Genomic DNA, 22607 nt, shown 5'->3' on the forward strand with positions numbered 1-22607 from the left:
TTTTTTTATGGAGTATAAAATCTTACCACCCCTCTCTCTCTCTCAGTTGACAGTGTATTCGTGTGATGGGAAGTGTCCGTCTGCCACCATCTTTAACTTCAACATCAACAGCCACGCCCGCTTCTGTAAGTGCTGCAGAGAGAGTGGACTACAATCCCGCTCCGTAACCCTCTACTGCTCACGCAATGCTACCCTGGTGGACTACAGCTTCCAGGAACCTCTAGACTGCTCCTGCCTATGGAACTAAAGAGATCTACTGTAATCCAGGGGTAGGCAACTAGATTCAGGAGGATGGTCGGGGGCATGGAAAATAATTATAATAATTAGTACACTGTACACAGGTACAGTGCTACACACTGAAGAAGGCTGTAAAGACGAAACATCTGCGTACGCTATCCCTGATGCAGTAGAAAAATGTAACATATTGAATAATGAAGTAAGCTTTATGCAACATATTTTGTGAACCCATTACACCTCTTTGTTTGTCTGAATTCACAGGTTTTATGCACCAGCCAAGCTTCTGGGAGAGCGTGATAGTTCTCTTTTGATTAGTTACACTGCAAATTGACCACAACTAAGCCAAAAAATAAATGCTATTTGAAAATAACAATCATTTCATACATTGAGACACGTCTTTTTTTTTTTTGTGGGAATACTTGGAAACATTTCCTAAACTAAACTCATTTTTAGCTGAATTCCTGGTGATTTTACAGTCTTTTTTAACGTAAAACTAAAGTCTATCTACCCTGATCTAGTCAATGTGAGCTCCAGTATGGCAAACAGTAGGCTGGACGGAGGATGGAAGGTTAGAGGTCAGACAGGTGAAGCATCCAGGTAGGCGAGTTCTTTAGTCTTCCTTCAGTCTGTTGTTGAAGGGTGTATGCTGTCCTGTTGTAGTGACCCTGTCATTACAGATGTGTAGGGCTGTAACCAGTTCCTCCTGTACTATGATAACACTAGTCCTGTCTGTACTGCTGTAGCCTGCTCCTCCTCGTGTGTAACACTAGCTAGTCCTCTCTGGCTTTATAATGTTCAGATCAGTTGGTCCCAGCTGACAGGACTACTGCTGATTTAGTATGTCAGTGATCTAGTTCTCTCCTGATGACTGACATGTTTAATATGCCGCTAATATTTGTCTTAGAACAAAAAAGATTCATTACAAATGTAAAGCTTTTATACAAAAGTATTTGGATTTAAATCAATTAATTATTAATCCACCTAAGCATCTGGAAGTAGATGATCTATAATTCTACAGAAGGCTGTATCTGCTGTGTTGTTTATTGTGAAGCATTGTGCCAGTAATCATACAGTATCTGCTGTGTTGTTTATTATGAAGCATTGTGCCAGTAATCATACAGTATGTGCTGTGTTGTTTACTATGAAGCATTGTGCCAGTAATCATATAGTATGTGCTGTGTTGTTTATTATGAAGCATTGTGCCAGTAATCATATAGTATGTGCTGTGTTGTTTATTATGAAGCATTGTGCCAGTAATCATACAGTATGTGCTGTTGCCATCACACAGATGTTACCACTCAGAATAGAACAATAAAATACTCAACAGTGTCTGACTGGTTGGTGTTTTTTTTGCATGAATGAAAAACTTTCCATCCTCCTCCACACACACACTCCCCTGCTGACTCAGTGTGTTCAGTGCTGATGTGTGTTTGTGTTTCTCTGGCCTGGTAGTGTGTAATTATTGTGTGGGGGTCTGTGTAACAATGTGTGTGTATATACACTGAGTGTACAAAACATTAGAAACACCTTCCTAATATTTTGCCCTCAAGAACAGCCTCAATTCATGGACTTTACAAGGTGTTGAAAGTGTTCCACAGGGATGCTGGCCCATGTTGACTCCAATGCTTCCCACAGTTTTGTCAAGTTGGCTGGATGTCCCTTGGGTGGTAGACCATTGTTGATACACACAGGAAACTGTTGATTGTGAAAAATCCAGCAGTGTTGCAGTTCTTGACACACTCAAACCACCTGGCACCTAATGTCATACCCCGTTCAAAGGCACTTAAATCTTTGTCTTGCCCATTCACCCTCTGAATGGCACACATACACAATCCATGTCTCAATAGTGTCAAGGCTTAAAAATCATTCTTTAAACTGTCTCCTACCCTTCATCTACACTTATTGAAGTGGACATAAATAAGGGATCATAGTTTTCACCTGGATTCACCTGGTCTATGTCATGGAAAGAGCAGGTGTTCCTAATGTTTTGTACACTCAGTGTATAATTACCATCTAAATAAACCATGTTAATGACACTTCGTCATCAGTAAAATACCAGTGACCTCCACCAGGAAGAAGTGAAGTATTGAAGAGGCAGGAAACCACCTTGATCCGTCATTGATTACTGATTGATCAGTAAATTATACCTTTTTTTATCATTCACACAGACCACTAGCTCACATTCAACTACTCGCTGTTCAGCTCTCAGCTCTCTCTACACCCACTCTCTCTCATACACACACCGACTGTTTTGATCTGCCGTGTGGAACACACAGCAGTGGAGTTGGTTAGCAAATCACTCCATCAATACAGCCCAGAAATTAATCGACTGAACAGTGGGTGTGTGTGTCTGTGTGAGAAAGAGAGAGTGGTCCTGGATGCCCTAGAGAATAAATCTGCAAAGAGGCTGAGGTGTATGGAATGTTGTCTATCTGGTCTACTTTAAGTTCTTTACTTTCACCCCGTTCTTTCTCCATATCCTTCTCTCTCCCTCTCTTTCTTTCTCCCTCTCTCCCTAGGAGTTGCTCTCTGTGTGGCTGCAAGCCTGGTTGTCATAGTAACCGGCTCTTATCCCAACAAAGAGGAAAGGGCGGCAGGGCAGAAAAAATTGGGCTGAACGACACACAGACTGATTGAATTGGACTGTGCGTGTCTTCACACGAGGCTCTGCTTCTCGGTATGCTGCTGCGGAGCGCTAAATTCAAAGTTGTGTTGCGTCACTGGGGAGGACTCCTCGGTACAGTTCAGCTGTGATTACACTCCTCCTCCTCTTACACAGAACTCTGACAACCTCAGTCCTCACTGAAGCCACTGGACATTACCTCGCTCTTCGGTACATAGATGAGATATCCAAACAGACAGGTTTTCTGATTCCAAAGCCATATTGATATTGGATGTATGCATGTTGTGGTACTATCTTTAGAGGATGGTGCATGTCACTCCTGTTGTGCACTGATGAGAGGACCAGGCTTCCCAATGGATGGAATGGTGCGTGTGTGGCTGCTGATAGGGTTCATCCAGGTAAGACACACACACACAGTTTCTAGCTATTAGTTTTAGGTGAAACAGTTATCCATCATAACTCTCGTTTAACAGTCTGTGTCAAAGTTTCAAATGTGACACCTATAGTCTGAGCGATTTATAGAATGTCTATGTATAGAACGTCTCTCTTTCCCCTCTCACTCTCCCTCTCTTTCCAGGTGGTCAGTTTCTCTTGTGTCCAGTGCGCCAAGTTGGCGGTCGTGGTTGTTGAGGTTATGTTTGGCCGCTTCCCCTCTGGTCCAGACTGCTACACTATCTCCTACAGAACGGCACACAACCTCACGGTCAGAACCCACCCACCATACAACCATCACCCAACCTCAAAGTCTTACCACACAACCACTGGACAACCACAAACATATCGCAACCACTAAACCACTCTCTGTCCTCGCCCCTTCAGGTGTGGCTTGATCCTATTGGCCGCTCTGAGTGTTCACCTGACTGCAGGCTGCTGCTGCAATTGGCTGAGGAGCCAGTAGGAAGTGACATCACATTGAACGCTATAAAAAAAAACGCCACACTGGAGACTAAGACCTTTCATATTGGTGAGCCTAACCTTGACCCCTGACCTCTATGGTCCTGTTATACAACAGAATTTAACAGATAATGGATGAAAAGGAATGGTTTACTGTTTCACAATTAGACTTGTGCAGTTGTAACAGGTTCGTGTGTGTGTGTGTGTGTGTGTGTGTGTGTGTGTGTGTGTATGTGTGTGTGCGTGCGTGCGTGCGTGTGTGTGTGCGTGCATTTGTGTTTGTTTATGTGTGCACTGTGTAGCTCCTGTCCCCCTCTCCTCTCTCCGTGTCAAGGTGACCACCACCAGTGCTTTGCTGTCCTGCACCCTACAGAACCAATAGACTCTCACTGCCCTCACTCTTCACTATCATGCACACCAAACACACACACACTGAACACACACACACTGACCACACACACAACTCCTCGTACGCAGTGAGAGGTCTGCAGCCTGGAGCACACTACAGCATCACAGCAGAGTTGACCACGCCCTTCACACACCTCAACATCAGCCTCACCCAGAGACTACACACCACCATGGAGACTGGTATATTTTTACATTTTTTCCCTTTATTTAAGCTAGGAGTCAACATTGAGACCAGGACTCTTTCATAAGGGAGCCCTGTATATACAATGTCATGAGACAAAATCACAAATCTAATACAATATAAAACAAGTAAAATACAACATAAATATTCAAGAAAAACAATGGCATTCCTCAATAAGAAGGTTCCCAATCAGTATTTGAAATTGCTCGAGCAACACCAGAACATCCAGTCGTAATGTATTTTGTAGTTGGTGCCAGCAATGAGGTGCTTTAAAACTAAAAGCAGATTTACCTAGTTCGGTGGAGACCCGAGGAACCTCAAGAGTTAACCAACCTTGTTAACGGGTTTGGTATCTCATATTTTAATAGTGAAGTTAGGTGAGTTGGAATGTTGTGTAGTAGAGCTTTGTAAACAAAATGGGAATAATGAAGTGATCTACGGGACTTTAATGAGGACCAGACAACTGTATTATCCCACCAGGGGGAAACTCATTTGGTCATGTGCTTGAAAAGACAGTAGATAAAACATGACAACACAAAAACGACACAATAGAATTTAGTCCAAGTGCTATAGCTGCACATTAAAAATGAAAGTGTACACGAAGGACCAACAGACTATCTATTATACAGCTGTCGGAATAAACCAGTCCCCATATTTATCTGTTTTGATTTTATTTTGAAGAAGTCTCTTTCCCCTTGTCCGGCTGCTGCTGAACTGAATTTTAAGTGAAGGGGATGAGTACTGTCCTGTAAAATGCTTTCAAGTTTTAGGATGATGAGTTTTGTGTACAAGTTGATGGCTGAAGGTGTAAGAGTACAGTCGTGGCCAAAAGTTTTGAGAATGACACAAATATTAATTTCCACAAAGGTTGCTGCTTCAGTGTCTTTAGATATTTTTGTCAGACTGAAGTATAATTACAACTATTTCATAAGTGTCAAAGGCTTTTATTGACAATTACATGAAGTTGATGCAAAGAGTCAATATTTGCAGTGTTGACCCTTATTTTTCAAGACCTCTGCAATCCACCCTGGCATGCTGTCAATTAACTTCTGGGCCACATCCTGACTGATGGCAGCCCATTCTAGTATAATCAATGCTTGGAGTTTGTCAGAATTTGTGGGTTTTTGTCCCCCCGCCTGAGGATTGACCACAAGTTCTCAATGGGATTAAGGTCTGGGGAGCTTCCTTGCCATGGACCCAAAATATCGATGTTTTGTTCCCCGAGCCACTTAGTTATCACTTTTGCCTTATGGCAAGGTGCTACATCATGCTGGAAAATGCATTGTTCGTCACCAAACTGTTCCTGGATGGTTTGGAGAAGTTGCTCTCGGAGGATGTGTTGGTACCATTCTTTATTCATGGCTGTGTTCTTAGGCAAAATTGTGAGTGAGCCCACTCCCTTGGCTGAGAAGCAACCCCACACATGAATGGTCTCAGGATTCTTTACTGTTGGCATGACACAGGACTGATTGTAGCGCTCACCTTGTCTTCTCCGGACAAGCTTTTTTCCGGATGCCCCAAACAATCGGAAAGGGGATTCATCAGAGAAAATTACTTTACCCCAGTCCTCAGCAGTCCAATCCCTGTACCTTTTGCAGAATATCAGTCTGTTTTTCCCAGAGAGAAGTGGCTTCTTTGCTGCCCTTCTTGACACCAGGCCATCCTCCAAAAGTATTTGCCTCACTGTGCGTGCAGATGCACTCACACCTGCCTGCTGCCAATCCTGAGCAAGCTCTGTACTGGTGGTGCCCCGATCCTGCAGCTGAATCAACTTCAGGAGATGGTCCTGGCGCTTGCTGGACTTTCTTGGGCGCCCTGAAACCTTCTTCACAACAATTGAACCGCTCTCCTTGAAGTTCTTGATGATCCGATAAATGGTTGATTTAGGTGCATTCTTACTGGCAGCAATATCCTTGCCTGTGAAGCCCTTTTTGTGCAATGCAATGATGACGGCACATGTTTCCTTGCAGGTAACCTTGGTTGACAGAGGAAGGACAATGATTCCAAGCACCACCCTCCTTTTGAAGATTCCAGTCTGTTATTCGAACTCAATCAGCATGACAGAGTGATCTCCAGCCATGTCCTCGTCAACACTCACACCTGTGTTAACGAGAGAATCACTGACATGATGTCAGCTGGTCCTTTTGTGGCAGGGCTTTAATGCAGTGGAAATGTTTTTGGGGGATTCAGTTAATTTGCATGGCAAAGAGGGACTTTGCAATTCATCTGATCACTCTTCATAACATTCTGGAGTATATGCAAATTGCCATCATATGAAAATTAATATTTGTGTCATTCTCAAAACTTTTGGCCACGACTGTAGTGTCTGCTGCAATCTGGTAAATGGTGTGACCATAGTCAAGAACAGGGGAGTTGACTGTATAATCTTCTTCCTGCTATTTAGGCAAGAGGCAAGATCTATGAAAAAAAGAATAACACACATAGATGTAATTAACGTTGACTGCTATATGTCTGAGTTGACTATTGTCTCTCCTCAGCCCAATGTCCTATTGGTTGGCTGGCAAGCGGAAGGAGCTACTATAGTGTGAGTAGGTAGAGCCTGTCATGGGGCGACGCCCAGCAAACCTGTATCGGCGTGGCTTCAGGAGGTCACCTGGTAGACGTTAAAACAGAGACAGACCTCCTCCTCCTCTCCTCTCACCTGACCACACATAACAACCTGCTACTGCTCTGGGCCGCTCTCAATGACAGAAAGGTAACACACACACATAAGTGTGTGAGTGAGAGAAACGGGCTGTGTTAGCATGAATGGTGTTTGCTTTTCTAAACAGGCAGACACATTAGTTTCCTCCTTACAGAGGAGCGTGTTAGTCTGTGATTTAAAACTGATGATTGGGACATGTGTCTGTCTGACACAAACACACACAATGTCACGTTCTGACCTTAGTTATTTTGTTATGTCTTTGTTTTAGTATGGTCAGGGCGTGAGTTGGGTGGGTTGTCTATGTTTGTTTTTCTATGAGTTGGTATTTCTGTATTTGGCCTGGTATGGTTCTCAATCAGAGGCGGCTGTCAATCGTTGTCCCTGATTGAAAACCATACTTAGGCAGCCTGTTTTCACCCTTGATTGGTGGGTGATTATTTTTCCGTTTCAGTGTTTGCACCATTCGGGACTGTTTCGGTTTTCATTTTGATTCTCCTGTTCTTTTGTATTTTGTATTCATTTTCCATTCAATTACATTATGGATACATACCACGCTGCATTTTGGTCCTCCGATCCTTCCTACTACTCCTCTTCAGAGGAGGAAGAAGACAACCGTTACAGAATCACCCACCAACCAAGGACCAAGCAGCGTGGTAACGGGCAGCAAAAATCTCAAGACTCCTGGACATGGGAGGAGATTTTGGGCGGCAAGGGACCCTGGGTACATGCTGGGGAATATCGCTGCCCCAAGGCAGAGCTGGAGGCAGAGAAAGCCGAGAGGCGGCGTTATGAGGAGCTAGCACGGAAGCGCGGCTGGGACGAGAGGCTAGAGTGGGCATCGAGCCAGGTGCCATGAAGCCGGCTCAGCGCATCTGGTCTCCAGTTCTTCTCCTCGGGCCGGGGGACATGGCACCAGCCCTACGCATGGTGTCCCCGGTTCGCCAGCACAGCCCAGTGCGGTCTATTCCACCTCGCCGCACTAGCCTGGCTATGAGGAGCATCCAGCCAGGTAGGGTTGTGCAGGCTCGTGCTCGAGACCTCCAGTGTGCCCCCACAGTCCGGTCTATCCGGTGCCTCCTCTACACACCAGGCCTCCGGTGGCAGCCCCCCACACCAGGCTGTCTCTCCGTCTCCTCTCTACAGGTGCTCCCGCCTGTCCAGCGCTGCCAGAGTCTCTCTCCTGTCCAGCGCTGCCAGAGTCTCCTGTCTGTCCTGAGCTGCCAGAGTCTCCCGTCTGTTCTGAGCTGCCAGAGTCTCCCGTCTGTTCTGAGCTGCCAGAGTCGCCCGTCTGTCCTGAACTGCTAGAGTCGCCCGTCTGTCCCGAGCTGCCAGAGTCACCCGTCTGTCCTGAGCTGCCAGAGTTGCCCGTCTGTTAGTTAGATTACTTGTTGGTTATTACTGCATTGTCGGAACTAGAAGCACAAGCATTTCGCTACACTCGCATTAACATCTGCTAACCATGTGTATGTGACAAATAAAATTTGATTTGATTTGATTTGAGTCAATGTGCAGGGGTACGAGTTGTTTGAGGTAGATACAGTTGAAGTCAGAAGTTTACATACACTTAGGTTGGAGTCATTAAAACTCGTTTTTCAACCACTTCACAAATTTCTTGTTAATGAACTATAGTTTTGGCAAGTCGGTTAGGACATCTACTTTGTGCATGACACAAGTCATTTTTCCAACAATTGTTTACAGACAGATTACTTCACTTTTAATTCACTGTATCACAATTCCAGTGGGTCAGAAGTTAACATACACAAAGTTGACTGTGCCTTTAAACAGCTTGGAAAATTCCAGAAAATTATGTCATGGCTTTAGAAGCTTCTGATAGGCTAATTGACATCAACTGAGTCAACTGGAGGCGTACCTGTGGATGTATTTCAAGGCCTACCATCAAACTCAGTGCCTCTTTGCTTGATATCATGGAAAAATCAAAAGAAATCAAGCAAGACCTCAGAAAAAAAATTGTAGACCTCCACAAGTCTGGTTCATCCCTGGGAGCAATTTCCAAACGCCTGAAGGTACCACGTTCATCTGTACAAACAATAGTGCGCAAGTATAAACACCATGGGACCACGCAGCCGTCATACCGATCAGGAAGGAGACGCATTCTGTCTCCTAGAGATGAACGTACTTTGGTGCAAAAAGTGCAAATCAATCCCAGAACAACAGCAAAGGACCTTGTGAAGATGCTGGAGGAAACAGGTACAAAAGTATCTATTTCCATCGTAAAACGAGTCCTATATCGACATAACCTGAAAGGCCGCTCAACAAGGAAGAAGCCACTGCTCCAAAACCGCCATAAAAAAAGCCAGACTACAGTTTGCAACTGCACATGGGGGCAACGATTGTACTTTTTGGAGGAATGTCCTCTGGTCTGATGAAACAAAAATAGAACTGTTTGGCCATAATGACCATCGATATGTTTGGAGGAAAAAGGGGGAGGCTTGCAAACCGAAGTACACCATTCCAACCGTGAAGCAATGGGGTGGCAGCATCATGTTGTGGGGGTGTTTTGCTGCAGGAGGAACTGGTGCACTTCACAAAATAGATGGCATCATGAGGCGGGAAAATTACCTGGATATATTGAAGCAACATCTCAAGACATCAGTTAAAGCTTAAAGCTTGGTCGCAAATGGGTCTTCCAAATGGACAATGACCCCAAGCACACTTCCAAAGTTGTGGCAAAATGGCTTAAGGACAACAAAGTCAAGGTATTGGAGTGGCCATCACAAAGCCCTGACCTCAATCCTATAGAAAATTTGTGGGCAGACCTGAAAAGGCCTACAAATCTGACTCAGTTACACCAGCTCTGTCAGGAGGAATGGGCCAAAATTCACCCAACTTCTTGTGGAAGGCTACCCCAAACATTTGACCCAAGTTAAACAATTTCAAGGCAATGCTACCGAATACTAATTGAGTGTTTGTAAACTTCTGACCCACTGTGAATGTGATGAAAGAAATAAAAGCTGAAATAATTCATTCTCTCTACTATTATTCTGACATTTCACATTCTTAAAATGAAGTGGTGATCCTACCTGACCTAAGACAGGGAATTTTACTAGGATTAATGTCAGGAATTGTGAAAAACTGAGTTTAAATGTATTTGGCTAAGGTGTATGTAAACTTCTGACTTCATCTGTAGGTAGGGTGAATAAAGTGAATAGTCAACAGGATAGATAATAAACAGTAGCAGCAGCATATGTGATGAGTCAAAATAGTTAGTGCAAAAAGGTTCAATGCAGATAGTAAAATAGTTAACAAATAGCTACCCGGACTAACTATTTAGCAGTCTTATGGCTTGGTGTAGAAGCTGTTCAGAGTCCTGTTGGTTCCAGACTTGCTGTATCGGTACCGCCTAGTATAGAGGTCCAGGATAGCAAGGGAGCTCGGCCCCAGTGATGTACTGGGCCGTATGTACTACCCTCTGTAGCACCCTTAGATTGGATGCCAAGCAGTTGCCATATCAAGTGGTGATACAGCCAGTCAAGATGCTCTCTATGGTGCAGCTGTAGAACTTTTTGAGGATCTGAGGGCCCATGTCCAATGTTTTCAGCCTCCTGAGGGGGAAGAAACATTGCTGTGCCTTCTTCATGACTGTGTTGGTGTGTGTGGAGTTGGCCATGATAATTGCCAGGTCATCGTCGTTGGTGATCAGGCCAACCACCGTTGTGTCTTCAGCACAGTCATGGGTAAGGAGGGACGTAAGCAGTACAGGAGGGACGTAAGCACACACCCCCATTTTGAAGGTCAGCGTAGCGGATGTGTTGCTGCCGACCCTCACCACCTGGGGGCGCCCCGTCAGGAAGTCCAGGATCCAGTTCAGTCTCAGCGTCCTGAGCTTAGTGATGAGCTTGGAGTCCATTATGGTGTTGAGCGCTGAGCTATAGTCAATGAACAACATTCTCACATAAGTGTTCCTCTTGTCCAGGTGGGAGAGGGTGGTGTGGAGTACAATAGAGATTGCGTCATCTATGGATCCGTTGGTGCGGTATGCAAATCGGAATGGGTCCAGGGTGTCTGGGATGATGGTGTGATCCAGGAGCAGTCTTTCAAAGCATTTCATGTCTACAGATGTGAGTACTACGGGGTGATAGTAATTTAGACATGTTACCTTGGCGTTCCTGGGCACAGGGACTATGGTGGTCTTCTTGAAACATGTAGGTATTACAAACTGTGTCAGGGAGAGTTTAAAAATGTCAGTGAAGACACTTGCCAGCTGGTGAGTGCATGCTCTGAATACGTGTCCTGGTAATTCGTCTGGCCCTGCGACCTTGTGAATGCTAAACTGTTTAAAATTCTTACTTACATTGGGTACATAGAGTGAGATCACACAGTCATCCGGAACAGCTGGTGCTCTCATGCATGGTTCAGTGTTGCTTGCCTCTAAGCAAGCATAGAAGGAATTTAGCTTGTCTGGTAGGCTTGCGTCACTGGGCAGCTCGTGGCTGGGTTTCCCTTTGTAATCTACGATTGTTTTCAAGCCCTGCCACATCCAACGGGCATCAGAGGATTCAATCTACCTTTATTGACGTTTTGACTGTTTGATGGCTCATCAGAGTTCATAGCGGGATTTCTTATAAGTGTCTGGATTAGTGTCCTTGATAGCAGCAGCTCTAGACTTTAGCTCAGTGTGGATGTTGCCTGTAATCCATGGCTTCTGGTTGGAATATATAAGTACTGTTACTGTGGGAACGATGTCGTTGATGCAGTTATTGGCGGCCTGCATACTCACAAGCCATGTCACTCATTGAGCCTGTTTGGGATGCTCTGGATCGACGTGTTCAACAGCGTGTTCCAGTTCCCGCCAATATACAGCATCTTCGCACAGCCATTGAAGAGGAGTGGGACAACATTCCACAGGCCACAATCAACAGCCTGATTAACTCTATGCGAAGGAGATGTGTTGCGCTGCATGAGTCAAATGGTGGTCACACCAGATACTGACTGGTTTTCTGGTGTTTTTCATGCCCCTATAATTTTTTAAAGGTATCTGTGACCAACAGATGCATATCTGTATTCCCAGTCATGTGAAATCCATATATTAAGGCCTACTGAATTTATTTAAATTGACTGATTTCCTTATATTATCTGTAACTCAGTCAAATCTTTGAATTGTTGCATGTTGCGTTTCTATTTCTGTTCAGTCTATGTCCTTGTTCAGCCATGAATCCGGGAAACATAGGATATAACAGTTCTTCAGGTCCCGTTGATAGTATAGTCTCGAACGGAGCTCGTCCAGTTTGTTCTCTAGTTATTATATGTTCCTGAGGGTAGAGGTGGTTTATTTACTCAACCGTAGTGTTGAGTAAGTCTCATCAGGGAGAATCTCATCAGGGAGAGTCTCATCAGGGAGAATCTCCGGGACTTGAAAGAGATTAGGGCCTGGTTTGGGATGAGCAGTACATCCACAGCTGCTGCCTCGTTGAAAATTATGTGTTCATCTAAATCGAGGTTAGTGATTGGTTAGTGAGTCACACAAAATTATGGTGGAAATATTATGTACCAAAAAAAGTCAAGATCAGCGTAAAAAAACACACACACAAAACAGAATTGGTCAGACGGCAGCTATCCATCTCTGCAGCGCCATCTCATGTGAGTTGCGCACACATTATATAGATACTTGGCCGCATATCTATAGAATATGTTAATATGTGTGTGTTAGGTCCAGAAGGTATGTGTTCAGAGGGCAGTGTTCTCTGGTTTGCTACCAGGCAGGCTGTACCACTTCTTTCTGAGGACGGAGAAAGAGTCCTTCACAGACAGCCCCCCTGCACACACACACACACGCACACACACACACACACACCTGTCTCCCTGGCTCTGCTTAATCGGTGTGTGTGTGTGTGTGTGTGTGCATGTGCGTGTATGTTAGCTCCCAGTCCAGTGGAGTTTTTTATCCTCAGTAAGACCACCTCGTCTGTGACAGTTGGCTGGGGCCAAGCCAGCGGCGATGTGAAAGGCTTCATCCTGTCAATTACAAACCAAACCTCCAATCAGCAGCTGAACCTCTCTGCACAGGAGACATGGTGAGTCCTGCCCTCCTGGCACACTGTCCTTATTGGCTGATCTAGCTGCCCCTTGCTGTCTGGGTAACACTGGTTGTGTTTGTGTGTGTTCGCATGTTTGTGTGTGTGTGTGTGTGTGTGCGCGTGCGTGCGAGCGTGTGTGCGAGCTTGTGTGTGTAGGTCCTACAGGTTTGAGTGCCTCTCCCCAGGAAGCCATTACACAGTAGATGTTATCAGCAGCAATGGAGACAGGAAGAGTACAAATGCTTCTGTAGACATCAACACCAGTGAGTAATGGAGACACACAAACACACACCAGATATTTGACTGGCAGCAACTGTGAGTTATCTTGGGAGGTTCCAGCAGGAAGTGAGGAATTCAGAGTTTATCTCCAGTTTATGTTCCAGGTCAAGTTCAACTGCTTTTTTTCTACATGCACACACACACACACACACACACACACACACACACACACACACACACACACACACACACACACACACACACACACACACACACACACACACACACACACACACACACACACACACACACACACACACACACACACACACACATGCACATACCTACACACACTACATATTAGCCACATACAACGAACCCAGTACGATTAATTAAGATTGGTTGAGAGCGACGAGGGGAATGTTGATTGACTGATATGACAAAAGATGTTCTGATTGGTGTTTCTCTCTAGTCAAAAGAGCCCCACAGGAAGTGCTGCTGGTGGAAGAGGATGTGACCTCATCAGTGTTTGTGAGCTGGGGAGCTGCCGCAGGGGGAGGGGTACAAGGTAGTACACCGTCCTGTCCTCTCCCTTACTCTCTCCTTTCTCTCTCTCTCTCTCCTATTTTCTTCTCCTCTCCTTTCCTTTCATTTCCTCTTTTCTCCATAATGTATCATTTACATCCCCTGACAAATCATTAACAATGGCAAATCATTAGCAACAACAGTCTAGGTTTACCCATTCATAATAAGCCCTTTACATACACAAATGCTCAAACACACAGTCATCACTCGCTCGCTCTCTCTCACACACTAACACACACACACACACATAGAATGAGTTCTTCGTCAGAGGAAGCAGGACAGATGGGTCAAGTAACACTCAAGAGAACACACTCACCTGGTGGTTGCCTAGTGATCGTCGTCAGCGCAGATTGGCTCTGGTTACCGGACATTTAAAGATGTATGACCCCCCCCACAGCCACTGCCAGGGAGAATGACCAAGCACAATACACACACGCACGTACACACACAAACACACACACAGACAGACTTACTGCTTTATTCTGTCCAGATAAACAGAAATGCTGTTCGCTCTATGTCATTGATTTGGGGTTTGTCACTGCCAAAACAACATTTGATTTTGCCCAAACAACATCCCACATTTGATTTGGTCCTCTAATGTTTTGTCTGATTGTGTGTGTTCTTCTTAGCTACTGTTGTGTCCATCAGGGGACAAGTCGTCATGTTGTGAGATGGTGGTCCATAGCAACAGTGTCCAAGTTGGAGGTTTGACCCCAGGATCAGATTATGGGATCAGACACCAGGCAACCTGTCATTACACAGTTCTCCATATGTAAGACACAAACACACTCACACAAATCAACCTCTTTGTGGCAACTCTAAATGTAACTGGCCATATCAGGGCCGTATCAGAGTTCCTAGTTGTAACCTTTGAACCTCAGATATGTGGAGAGACTGAGACAGAGCTGAGTGTGAGATAAGCCAGATGAGACATTATACTAATGTGTGTGTGTGTGTGTGTGTGTGTGTGTGTGTGTGTGTGTGTGCTGCAGGTCCGGCTGGTGTGTGTTCCCTCGCTCTCCTCCATGTTAACTCTTCCTGTGCCGTGCTGAAGTGGGATGCTGCCATTGGCCAGTTTGACTTCCACAGGGTAACTGTGGGAAATGGCTTGCATTCACACACGCTAGTGGTTGAGGCACGGCTGTAGCTACAACATGAGTGTGGGGTGCATCAGACAAGAAGTGGCAGGGACAGCAGCCTCCCTGACCATAACGACAGGTACCTGAGTGCAACACAACTATTACTGAACTAAAATATAAATGCAACATGCAACAATTTCAATGATTTTAATGAGTTACAGTTCATATAACGGAATCAGTCAATTGACACAAATAAATTAGGCCCTAATCTAAGAATTTCACATGACTGGGCAGAGGCGCAGCCATTGGTGGGTCTGGGAGGGCATAGCCCCACCCACTTGGCAGCCAGGTCCACCGACTGGGGATCCAGGCCCAGCCAGTCAGAATGAGTTTTTCTCCACAAAAATACATATATCTCTATCTGTCCCTCCCTTCATCTCTCTCCCTCCCTCTCTTTCTCTCTCAGTACCGGGCCGTGTGAGGGGTGTGTGTATGGTGAGTGTGTCTGCTCAGAACTTCTCTCTGCATTGGGAGCAGTCAGAGGGGTGTGTGGACCAGTACCTTGTCAGCCTGCTGCCCATCCAAGGAACTGTCTCTGTCTACCACACACACAATGGACACATACAGGTACACACACACACACACACACACACACACACACACACACACACACACACACACACACACACACACACACACACACACACACACAAGGAAGCGATTACACAGTAGATGTTGTCAGCAGCAATGGAGACGAGAAGTTAACCTGCTTCTGTTAACATCAACACAAGTGAGTTATGGAGAAACACACACACACGAACATACTAGCACATACAGTGGCTTGCGAAAGTATTTACCCCCCTTGGCATTTTTCATATTTTGTTGCCTTACAACCTGGAATTAAAATCGATTTTTTGTGGGGTTTGTATCATTTTATTTACACAACATGCCTACCACATTGAAGATTCAAAATATGTTTTATTGTGAAACAAACAATAAATAACACAAAAAAAACAGAAAACTTGAGTGTGCATAACTATTCACCCCCCCCAAAGTCAATACTTTGTAGAGCCACCTTCTGCAGTAATTACAGCTGCAAGTCTCTTGGGGTATGTCTCTATAAGCTTGGCACATCTAGCCACTGGGACTTTTGCCCATTCTTCATGGCAAAACTGCTCAATTTCCTTCAAGTTGAATGGGTTCTGCTGGTGTACAACAATCTTTAAGTTATACCACATATTCTCAATTGGATTGAGTTCTGGGCTTTGGCTAGGCCATTCCCAGACATTTAAATGTTTCCCCTTAAACCACTCAAGTGTTGCTTTAGCAGTATCCTTAGGGTCATTGTCCTGCTGGAAGGTGAACCTCTGTCTCAGTCTCAAATCTCTGGAAGACTGAAACAGGTTTCCCTCAAGACTTTTCCTGTATTTAGCAGCATCCATCATTCCTTCAATTATTTTTTAGATTTTTTTGTTGTTGTTGAATTTTACCCCCTTTTCTCCCCAATTTCGTGGTATCCAATTGTTAGTAGTTACTATCTTGTCTCATCGCTACAACTCCCGTACTGGCTCGGGAGAGACAAAGGTCGATGCGTCCTCCGAAACACAACCCAAACAAGCCGCACTGCTTCTTAACACAGCGCGCATCCAACCTGGAAGCCAGCCGCACCAATGTGTCGGAGGAAACACTGTGCACCTGGCGACCTGGTTAGCGTGCACTGCGCCCGGCCCGCCACAGGAGTCGCTAGTGCGCAATGAGACAAGGATATCCCTACCGGCCAAATCCTCCCTAACCCGGACGACGCTAGGCCAATTGTGCGTCGCCCCATGGACCTCCCGGTCGCGGCCGGCTGCGACAGAGCCATCATTCCTTCAATTCTGACCAGTTTCCCAGTCCCTGCCGATGAAAAACATCCCCACAGCTTGATGCTGCCACCACCATGCTTCACTGTGGGGATGGTGTTCTCGGGGTGATGACAGGTGTTGGATTTACACCAGATATAGTTTTTTCCTTGATGGCCAAAAAGCTCAAATTTAGTCTCATTTGACCAGAGTACCTTCTTCCGTATGTTTGGGGAGTCTCCCACATGCCTTTTGGTGAACACCAAACGTGTTTGCTTATTTTTTCTATAAGCAATTGCTTTTTTATGGCCACTCTTCTATAAAGCTCAGCTCTGTGGAGTGTACAGCTTAAAGTGGTCCTATGGACAGATTCTCCAATCTCCGCTGTGGAGCTTTGAAGCTCCTTCAGGGTTATCTTTGGTCTCTTTGTTGCCTCCCTGATTAATGCCCTCCTTGCCTGGTCTGTGAGTTTTGGTGGGCAGCCCTCTCTTGGCAGGATTGTTCTGGTGCCATATTCTTTTAATTTTTAAATAATGAATTTAATGGTGCTACATGGGATATTCAAAGTTTCTGGTATTTTTTTTATAACCCAACCCTGATCTGTACTTCTCCACAACTTTGTCCCTAACCTGTTTGGAGAGCTCTTTGGTCTTTATGGTGCCACTTGCTTGGTGGTGCCACTTCCTTGGTGGTGCCCCTTGCTTAGTGGTGTTGCAGACTCTGGGGCCTTTCAGAACAGGTGTATATATACTGGGATCATGTGACAGATCATGTTACACTTAGAATGCACACAGATGGACTTTATTTAACTAATTATGTGACTTCTGAAGGTAATTGGTTGCACCAGATCTTATTTAGGGGCTTCGTAGCAAAGGGGGTGAATACACTGCTCAAAAAAATAAAGGGAACACTTAAACAACACAATGTAACTCCAAGTCAATCACACTTCTGTGAAATCAAACTGTCCACTTAGGAAGCAACACTGATTGACAATACATTTCACATGCTGTTGTGCAAATGGAATAGACAACAGGTGGAAATTATAGGCAATTAGCAAGACACCCCCAATAAAGGAGTGGTTCTGCAGGTGGTGACTACAGACCACTTTTCAGTTCCTATGCTTCCTGGCTGATGTTTTGGTCATTTTTGAATGCTGGCGGTGCTTTCACTCTAGTGGTAGCATGAGACGGAGTCTACAACCCACACAAGTGGCTCAGGTAGTGCAGCTCATCCAGGATGGCACATCAATGCGAGCTGTGGCAAGAAGGTTTGCTGTGTCTGTCAGCGTAGTGTCCAGAGCATGGAGGCGCTACCAGGAGACAGGCCAGTACATCAGGAGACGTGCTCACCAGAGGTACCGAGATGAGATCCTCAGACCCCTTGTGAGACCATATGCTGGTGCGGTTGGCCCTGGGTTCCTCCTAATGCAAGACAATGCTAGACCTCATGTGGCTGGAGTGTGTCAGCAGTTCCTGCAAGAGGAAGGCATTGATGCTATGGACTGGCCCGCCCGTTCCCCAGACCTGAATCCAATTGAGCACATCTGGGACATCATGTCTCGCTCCATCCACCAACGCCACGTTGCACCACAGACTGTCCAGGAGTTGGCGGATGCTTTAGTCCAGGTCTGGGCGGAGATCGCTCAGGAGACCATCCGCCACCTCATCAGGAGCATGCCCAGGCGTTGTAGGGAGGTCATACAGGCACGTGGAGGCCACACACACTACTGAGCCTCATTTTGACTTGTTTTAAGGACATTACATCAAAGTTGGATCAGCCTGTAATGTGGTTTTCCACTTTAATTTTGAGTGTGACTCCAAATCCAGGCCTCCATGGGTTGATAAATTTGATTTCCATTGATCATTTTTGTGTGATTTTGTTGTCGGCACATTCAACTATGTAAAGAAAAAAGTATTTACAGTTTTTTTCGATTGCTAAACGACAGTGGGCACAACTGGAGTCACATGTGCAAAACTCTAACTACAGTCTGCACTACCAACAGTCACCTGAGCTAAACAGTTCACATCACCTGCAAAACTCATTCCAAGCAACACAACTCTTAACACATGGCTCAAAACACGCTCAGTGCAGCCAAACACTATGCACAACCCTCACTGAGATAACACACACTGTCACTCAGAACACACTGAGAGTAAAAACACTAGCATCAAACACCAATACAGAAAATACAAACTTTTCATCTTTACAGTTTGAACAATTTCAGTGACTTCATACAAAGTAATATTTTCTTCAAAGAAAAGAGTGACATTCTTTCACATGATTTATTACAATTTTTAGAACATAACAATTCTTTAAGGTAAATGAAAATTAGCAGTTTGCTTCAATAGTCTGTAGTAATTTACGGAATTACAGTAATGAGAAAAAAAAGGTAGAAACTAAAAGTACACACTGTAATTCAAACAAATAATTGAGGGGCTAATCCTGCCTCTCTCTAGCATCAGGCCACAGGTTTTCTTCAACATCACATCTAATGTTTTCTCTTGCCATGCACCTGGGGAAGAACCTTCTGGAGTGCCTTATCCATCCCTGGCAGTCCTCTGGACTCGTGTCCTCACATCCGGCACGCATGGCTTCCAAAAGAGACATTTGGTCATGTGGGTGGTGACCAAACACTTTCCACCTCCAGGCAGAGAAAAACTCCTCTATTGGGTTGAGGAAGGGTGAATATGCAGGCAGGTACAAAACCATAAATCTGTGATGTGCTGCAAACCGATCTGTGACAGCTGCAGAGTGGTGAAAAGCAACGTTATCGCAAACTATGACAAAAACTTGGGGGTTTCTTACTGGCTCCCCCTGTTCTGCTGGCACTAGCTGAGCATAGAGCTGTTCTAGGAAAGCTATAAGCCTTTCTGTGTTGTATGGGCCAATGAGTGGTGTGTTGAGAAGCAAACCATCATTGGCCATTGCAGCACACATGGTGATATTTCCCCCCCTTTGGCCTGGAACCTCCACAGTGGCCCTTTGACCTATAACATTCCTTCCTCTGCGCTGTGTTTTGGCAAGGTTAAATCCAGCTTCATCGATAAATACAAATGAATGTGGTCTTTCCAGTGCTTCCACCTCCATTACAATCTGAAAAACAGTAAGTGCACAGTTTTACTGTAGAAATGCTAGTGTTTTTTTTTACTGTAAATATTTTGTATAGCTGTGTACATAACCTCAGACGTCTTACCTGGACATATTGGTATCTTTGCTCTTTTACCCGTTCACTGTTTCTCTCGAACGGTACAGTGTATAACTGTTTCATTGTAACTTGGTGTTTCTTTAGGACTCGAGCAATAGTTGTTGTGCTGACAGAATTAACATTTTCAAATATATCATTATCAGCCAGCACTCTATCTTGAATCTCCCGCAGTTTTATTGCATTGTTGACAACAACCATGTCAACAATAGCATTTTCCTGCGCATCTGAAAATATTTTACCTCAACAGCCTTTGGGTCCTGTTGTAAAAATATATTTTACAGTCAAACTTACTGTAATATATATCTGTGTAAATATTCTATAATTGCAATACAAAATAGATTCCTGTAATGTTTTCATTTACTGTAAGGATGTAACTCTCACCTGTTTGCATGATGGAAAATTCGCATTACAGATGCCACTGTGGATCTTTGCAGATTGGGTTGCAACCTCAACCCTGCCTCTCTCAATGAGAGACCATGGTTCACAACATGGTCTATAAGTGTAGCCCTTATTTCATCTGAAATAACAGCTCTTTGTCTTCTTTGTCTTCCTTCACGCATCCGCCCTCTCCCTGTCACCCTTCTCCCTCCACGAACCCATCTTCCTTGTTCCATTTCCAAAATGAGTCTTTCTGAGCTCTACCTATATATACTGTAATATGTGTGTGTGTTCACTAACAAGTCTAAAACAAGACACCTGCTTAGCCTTTCAGCTGAAATTGCAATCAGCAGTGTTTGAAAGGCACAAGGCTGAAATCTATTCCGTTTTGAATGTGTGGTTCACAGTTTTGACAGCAGTGTGTTAGCATTTGAACAAAGTGCTGTAAATCCACAGTGTTGTGCAGGTTGTGGTTAAAGTCATGGGATAAGTGTGTAGAGTTTTGAAAACTGTGTTCAAGCAATGAAAAACGAACTAGAGTTTGGTCCACATGAGCTGCTGCTGTGCAGACTGTAGTTAGAGTTTTGCACACGTGACTCCAGTTGTGTCCACTGTCGTTTAGCAATCAAAAAAAACTGTAATAAGAATATTTGATTCATTCAGATCTAGGATGTGTTAGTTCCCTTTATTTTTTTGAGCAGTGTACATATGTACGCACCACTTTTAAATGTTTTATTATTATTATTATTTTTTTTTAAACAAGTTATTTTTTAATTTCACTTCACCAATTTGGACTATTTTGTGTATGCCCATTACATGAAATACAAGTTGTAATGCAACAAAATAGGAAAAACACCAAGGGGGATGAATACTTTTGCAAGGCACTGAAGCTCCCCCAGACCCAAACCATTCCCAGCCCTGCTCAGCAGCCAGGTGTCAGATAACCCCCAATGTAACCTAACACACACACACACAGGTTGAGTAATAGAGCTCATTATTTATTAGGTAGACCTCCTGAGCTAAACCCTGAATCATTTATTCAGTGAAGCTGCTCTCCCCAGAAAGAGAGAGATAGAGAGAGAGAGTGCCGCATGGAGTTATGGTGGACACAATGTCCTGACTCTCTCTGACCCTAACTTGCTGACCACTGGACGACTGGGTTACTTCCAGAGCTGGACTATAACTACTACTGTTGCTACCCTGGACTAGTACTACTACTGTAACTTACCTGCTCTAACTGTTTCTACTTTACGGTGGTATGCACCGCCCTGAAACTCTTCAACTCTAACCGACTAACCGTGGCTAACTGTTCTTAACTGTGGACTGGGTTACTACTTTAGGCCTGGACTACTGCACTAAGAACTAAGCTGCTGTAACCTGCTGTAACACTGACCTGCTGTAGCTAAACTGTTGACAACACTGGACTGAAGAACTGCCAACTAGAACTTCACGCTAACTGCTAACTCTGGACTAAGCCCTCCAATCTAGAATCTTTCGATAATGGCTAGCACTAGACGCTAACACGGCCTCTTCCTCTCTAACCTGCTGCCTCTGACCAGCTAACTGTGCTAACTCCATCATGGGCCTCACTCTCCTCCTGCTCATCACCTACCTGGGATACACACACTCACAGGTTAGACTGGCGAACACACACACACACACACACACACACACACACACACACACACACACACACACACACACACACACACACACGTCTGCAACCGCATAGTTGTGTTGTGGTCATGTTCTGACCATGCGGTCTCTCATCAGGCTGATGTATCCAGTATGAGTTCTCGAACAGCGTTTACAGTCATGGTGACTGCCGCGTCCTCCTCCAACCTCAGCCCTCCGGTCAGCCGCATTATCAACACCAACGAAACCGGTGAGTCACAAACACACACACATGCACACGCATACACAAACACTTTAATGTGTGAAAGCCAAACTGATAGTGCTCTGAGGAATCGTTGGGTCTGTTCTGCTGCTGCCCTCTGCTTTATTATCTCCCACACAGTGTGTGTGTGTGTGTGTGTGTGTGTGTGTGTGTGTGTGTGTGTGTGTGTGTGTGTGTGTGTGTGTGTGTGTGTGTGTGTGTGTGTGTGTGTGTGTGTGCGTGTGTGGTAACTGTAGTCGTGCTAAGCAGGATGAATGATGCTGTAGTGAATGTCAGTGAAATGCCAGAGCTCTCACCAGAATAGAGCAAGCTGGTCACACACACCCACACCCAGTTGGTTGACCCAATACCAAACAACAT

The 22607-nt window shown here is 44.8% G+C and overlaps 2 protein-coding genes across 2 annotated transcripts in view; both read left to right on the forward strand.

The window, feature by feature from the left end:
- The window catches only part of LOC139406100 (otogelin-like protein), a 61472-nt gene extending 60195 nt beyond the window's left edge, over nucleotides 1-1277 (forward strand). The window contains exon 56 of the mRNA XM_071148577.1: nucleotides 47-1277. Within this exon, the coding sequence (XP_071004678.1) occupies nucleotides 47-247 (201 nt within the window). The 3' untranslated portion in view covers nucleotides 248-1277. The remainder of the gene's footprint in view (nucleotides 1-46) is intronic.
- Nucleotides 1278-3213: 1936 nt separating this feature from the next.
- Nucleotides 3214-22607, forward strand: part of LOC139381101 (phosphatidylinositol phosphatase PTPRQ-like) — a 57013-nt gene continuing 37619 nt past the window's right edge. Inside the window, 20 exon segments of the mRNA XM_071124772.1 lie at nucleotides 3214-3258; nucleotides 3438-3563; nucleotides 3680-3824; nucleotides 4057-4169; nucleotides 4171-4342; nucleotides 6842-7059; nucleotides 7277-7280; nucleotides 7605-7839; nucleotides 10568-10703; nucleotides 12677-12804; nucleotides 12885-13040; nucleotides 13200-13306; nucleotides 13735-13819; nucleotides 13821-13830; nucleotides 14477-14574; nucleotides 14576-14619; nucleotides 14840-14972; nucleotides 14974-15065; nucleotides 15393-15553; nucleotides 22124-22235. Coding sequence (XP_070980873.1) covers nucleotides 3214-3258; nucleotides 3438-3563; nucleotides 3680-3824; nucleotides 4057-4169; nucleotides 4171-4342; nucleotides 6842-7059; nucleotides 7277-7280; nucleotides 7605-7839; nucleotides 10568-10703; nucleotides 12677-12804; nucleotides 12885-13040; nucleotides 13200-13306; nucleotides 13735-13819; nucleotides 13821-13830; nucleotides 14477-14574; nucleotides 14576-14619; nucleotides 14840-14972; nucleotides 14974-15065; nucleotides 15393-15553; nucleotides 22124-22235 — 2320 coding nt within the window.

Source organism: Oncorhynchus clarkii, chromosome 1 (genome assembly GCF_045791955.1).
Source record: "Oncorhynchus clarkii lewisi isolate Uvic-CL-2024 chromosome 1, UVic_Ocla_1.0, whole genome shotgun sequence".
NCBI classification, from domain to species: domain Eukaryota; kingdom Metazoa; phylum Chordata; class Actinopteri; order Salmoniformes; family Salmonidae; genus Oncorhynchus; species Oncorhynchus clarkii.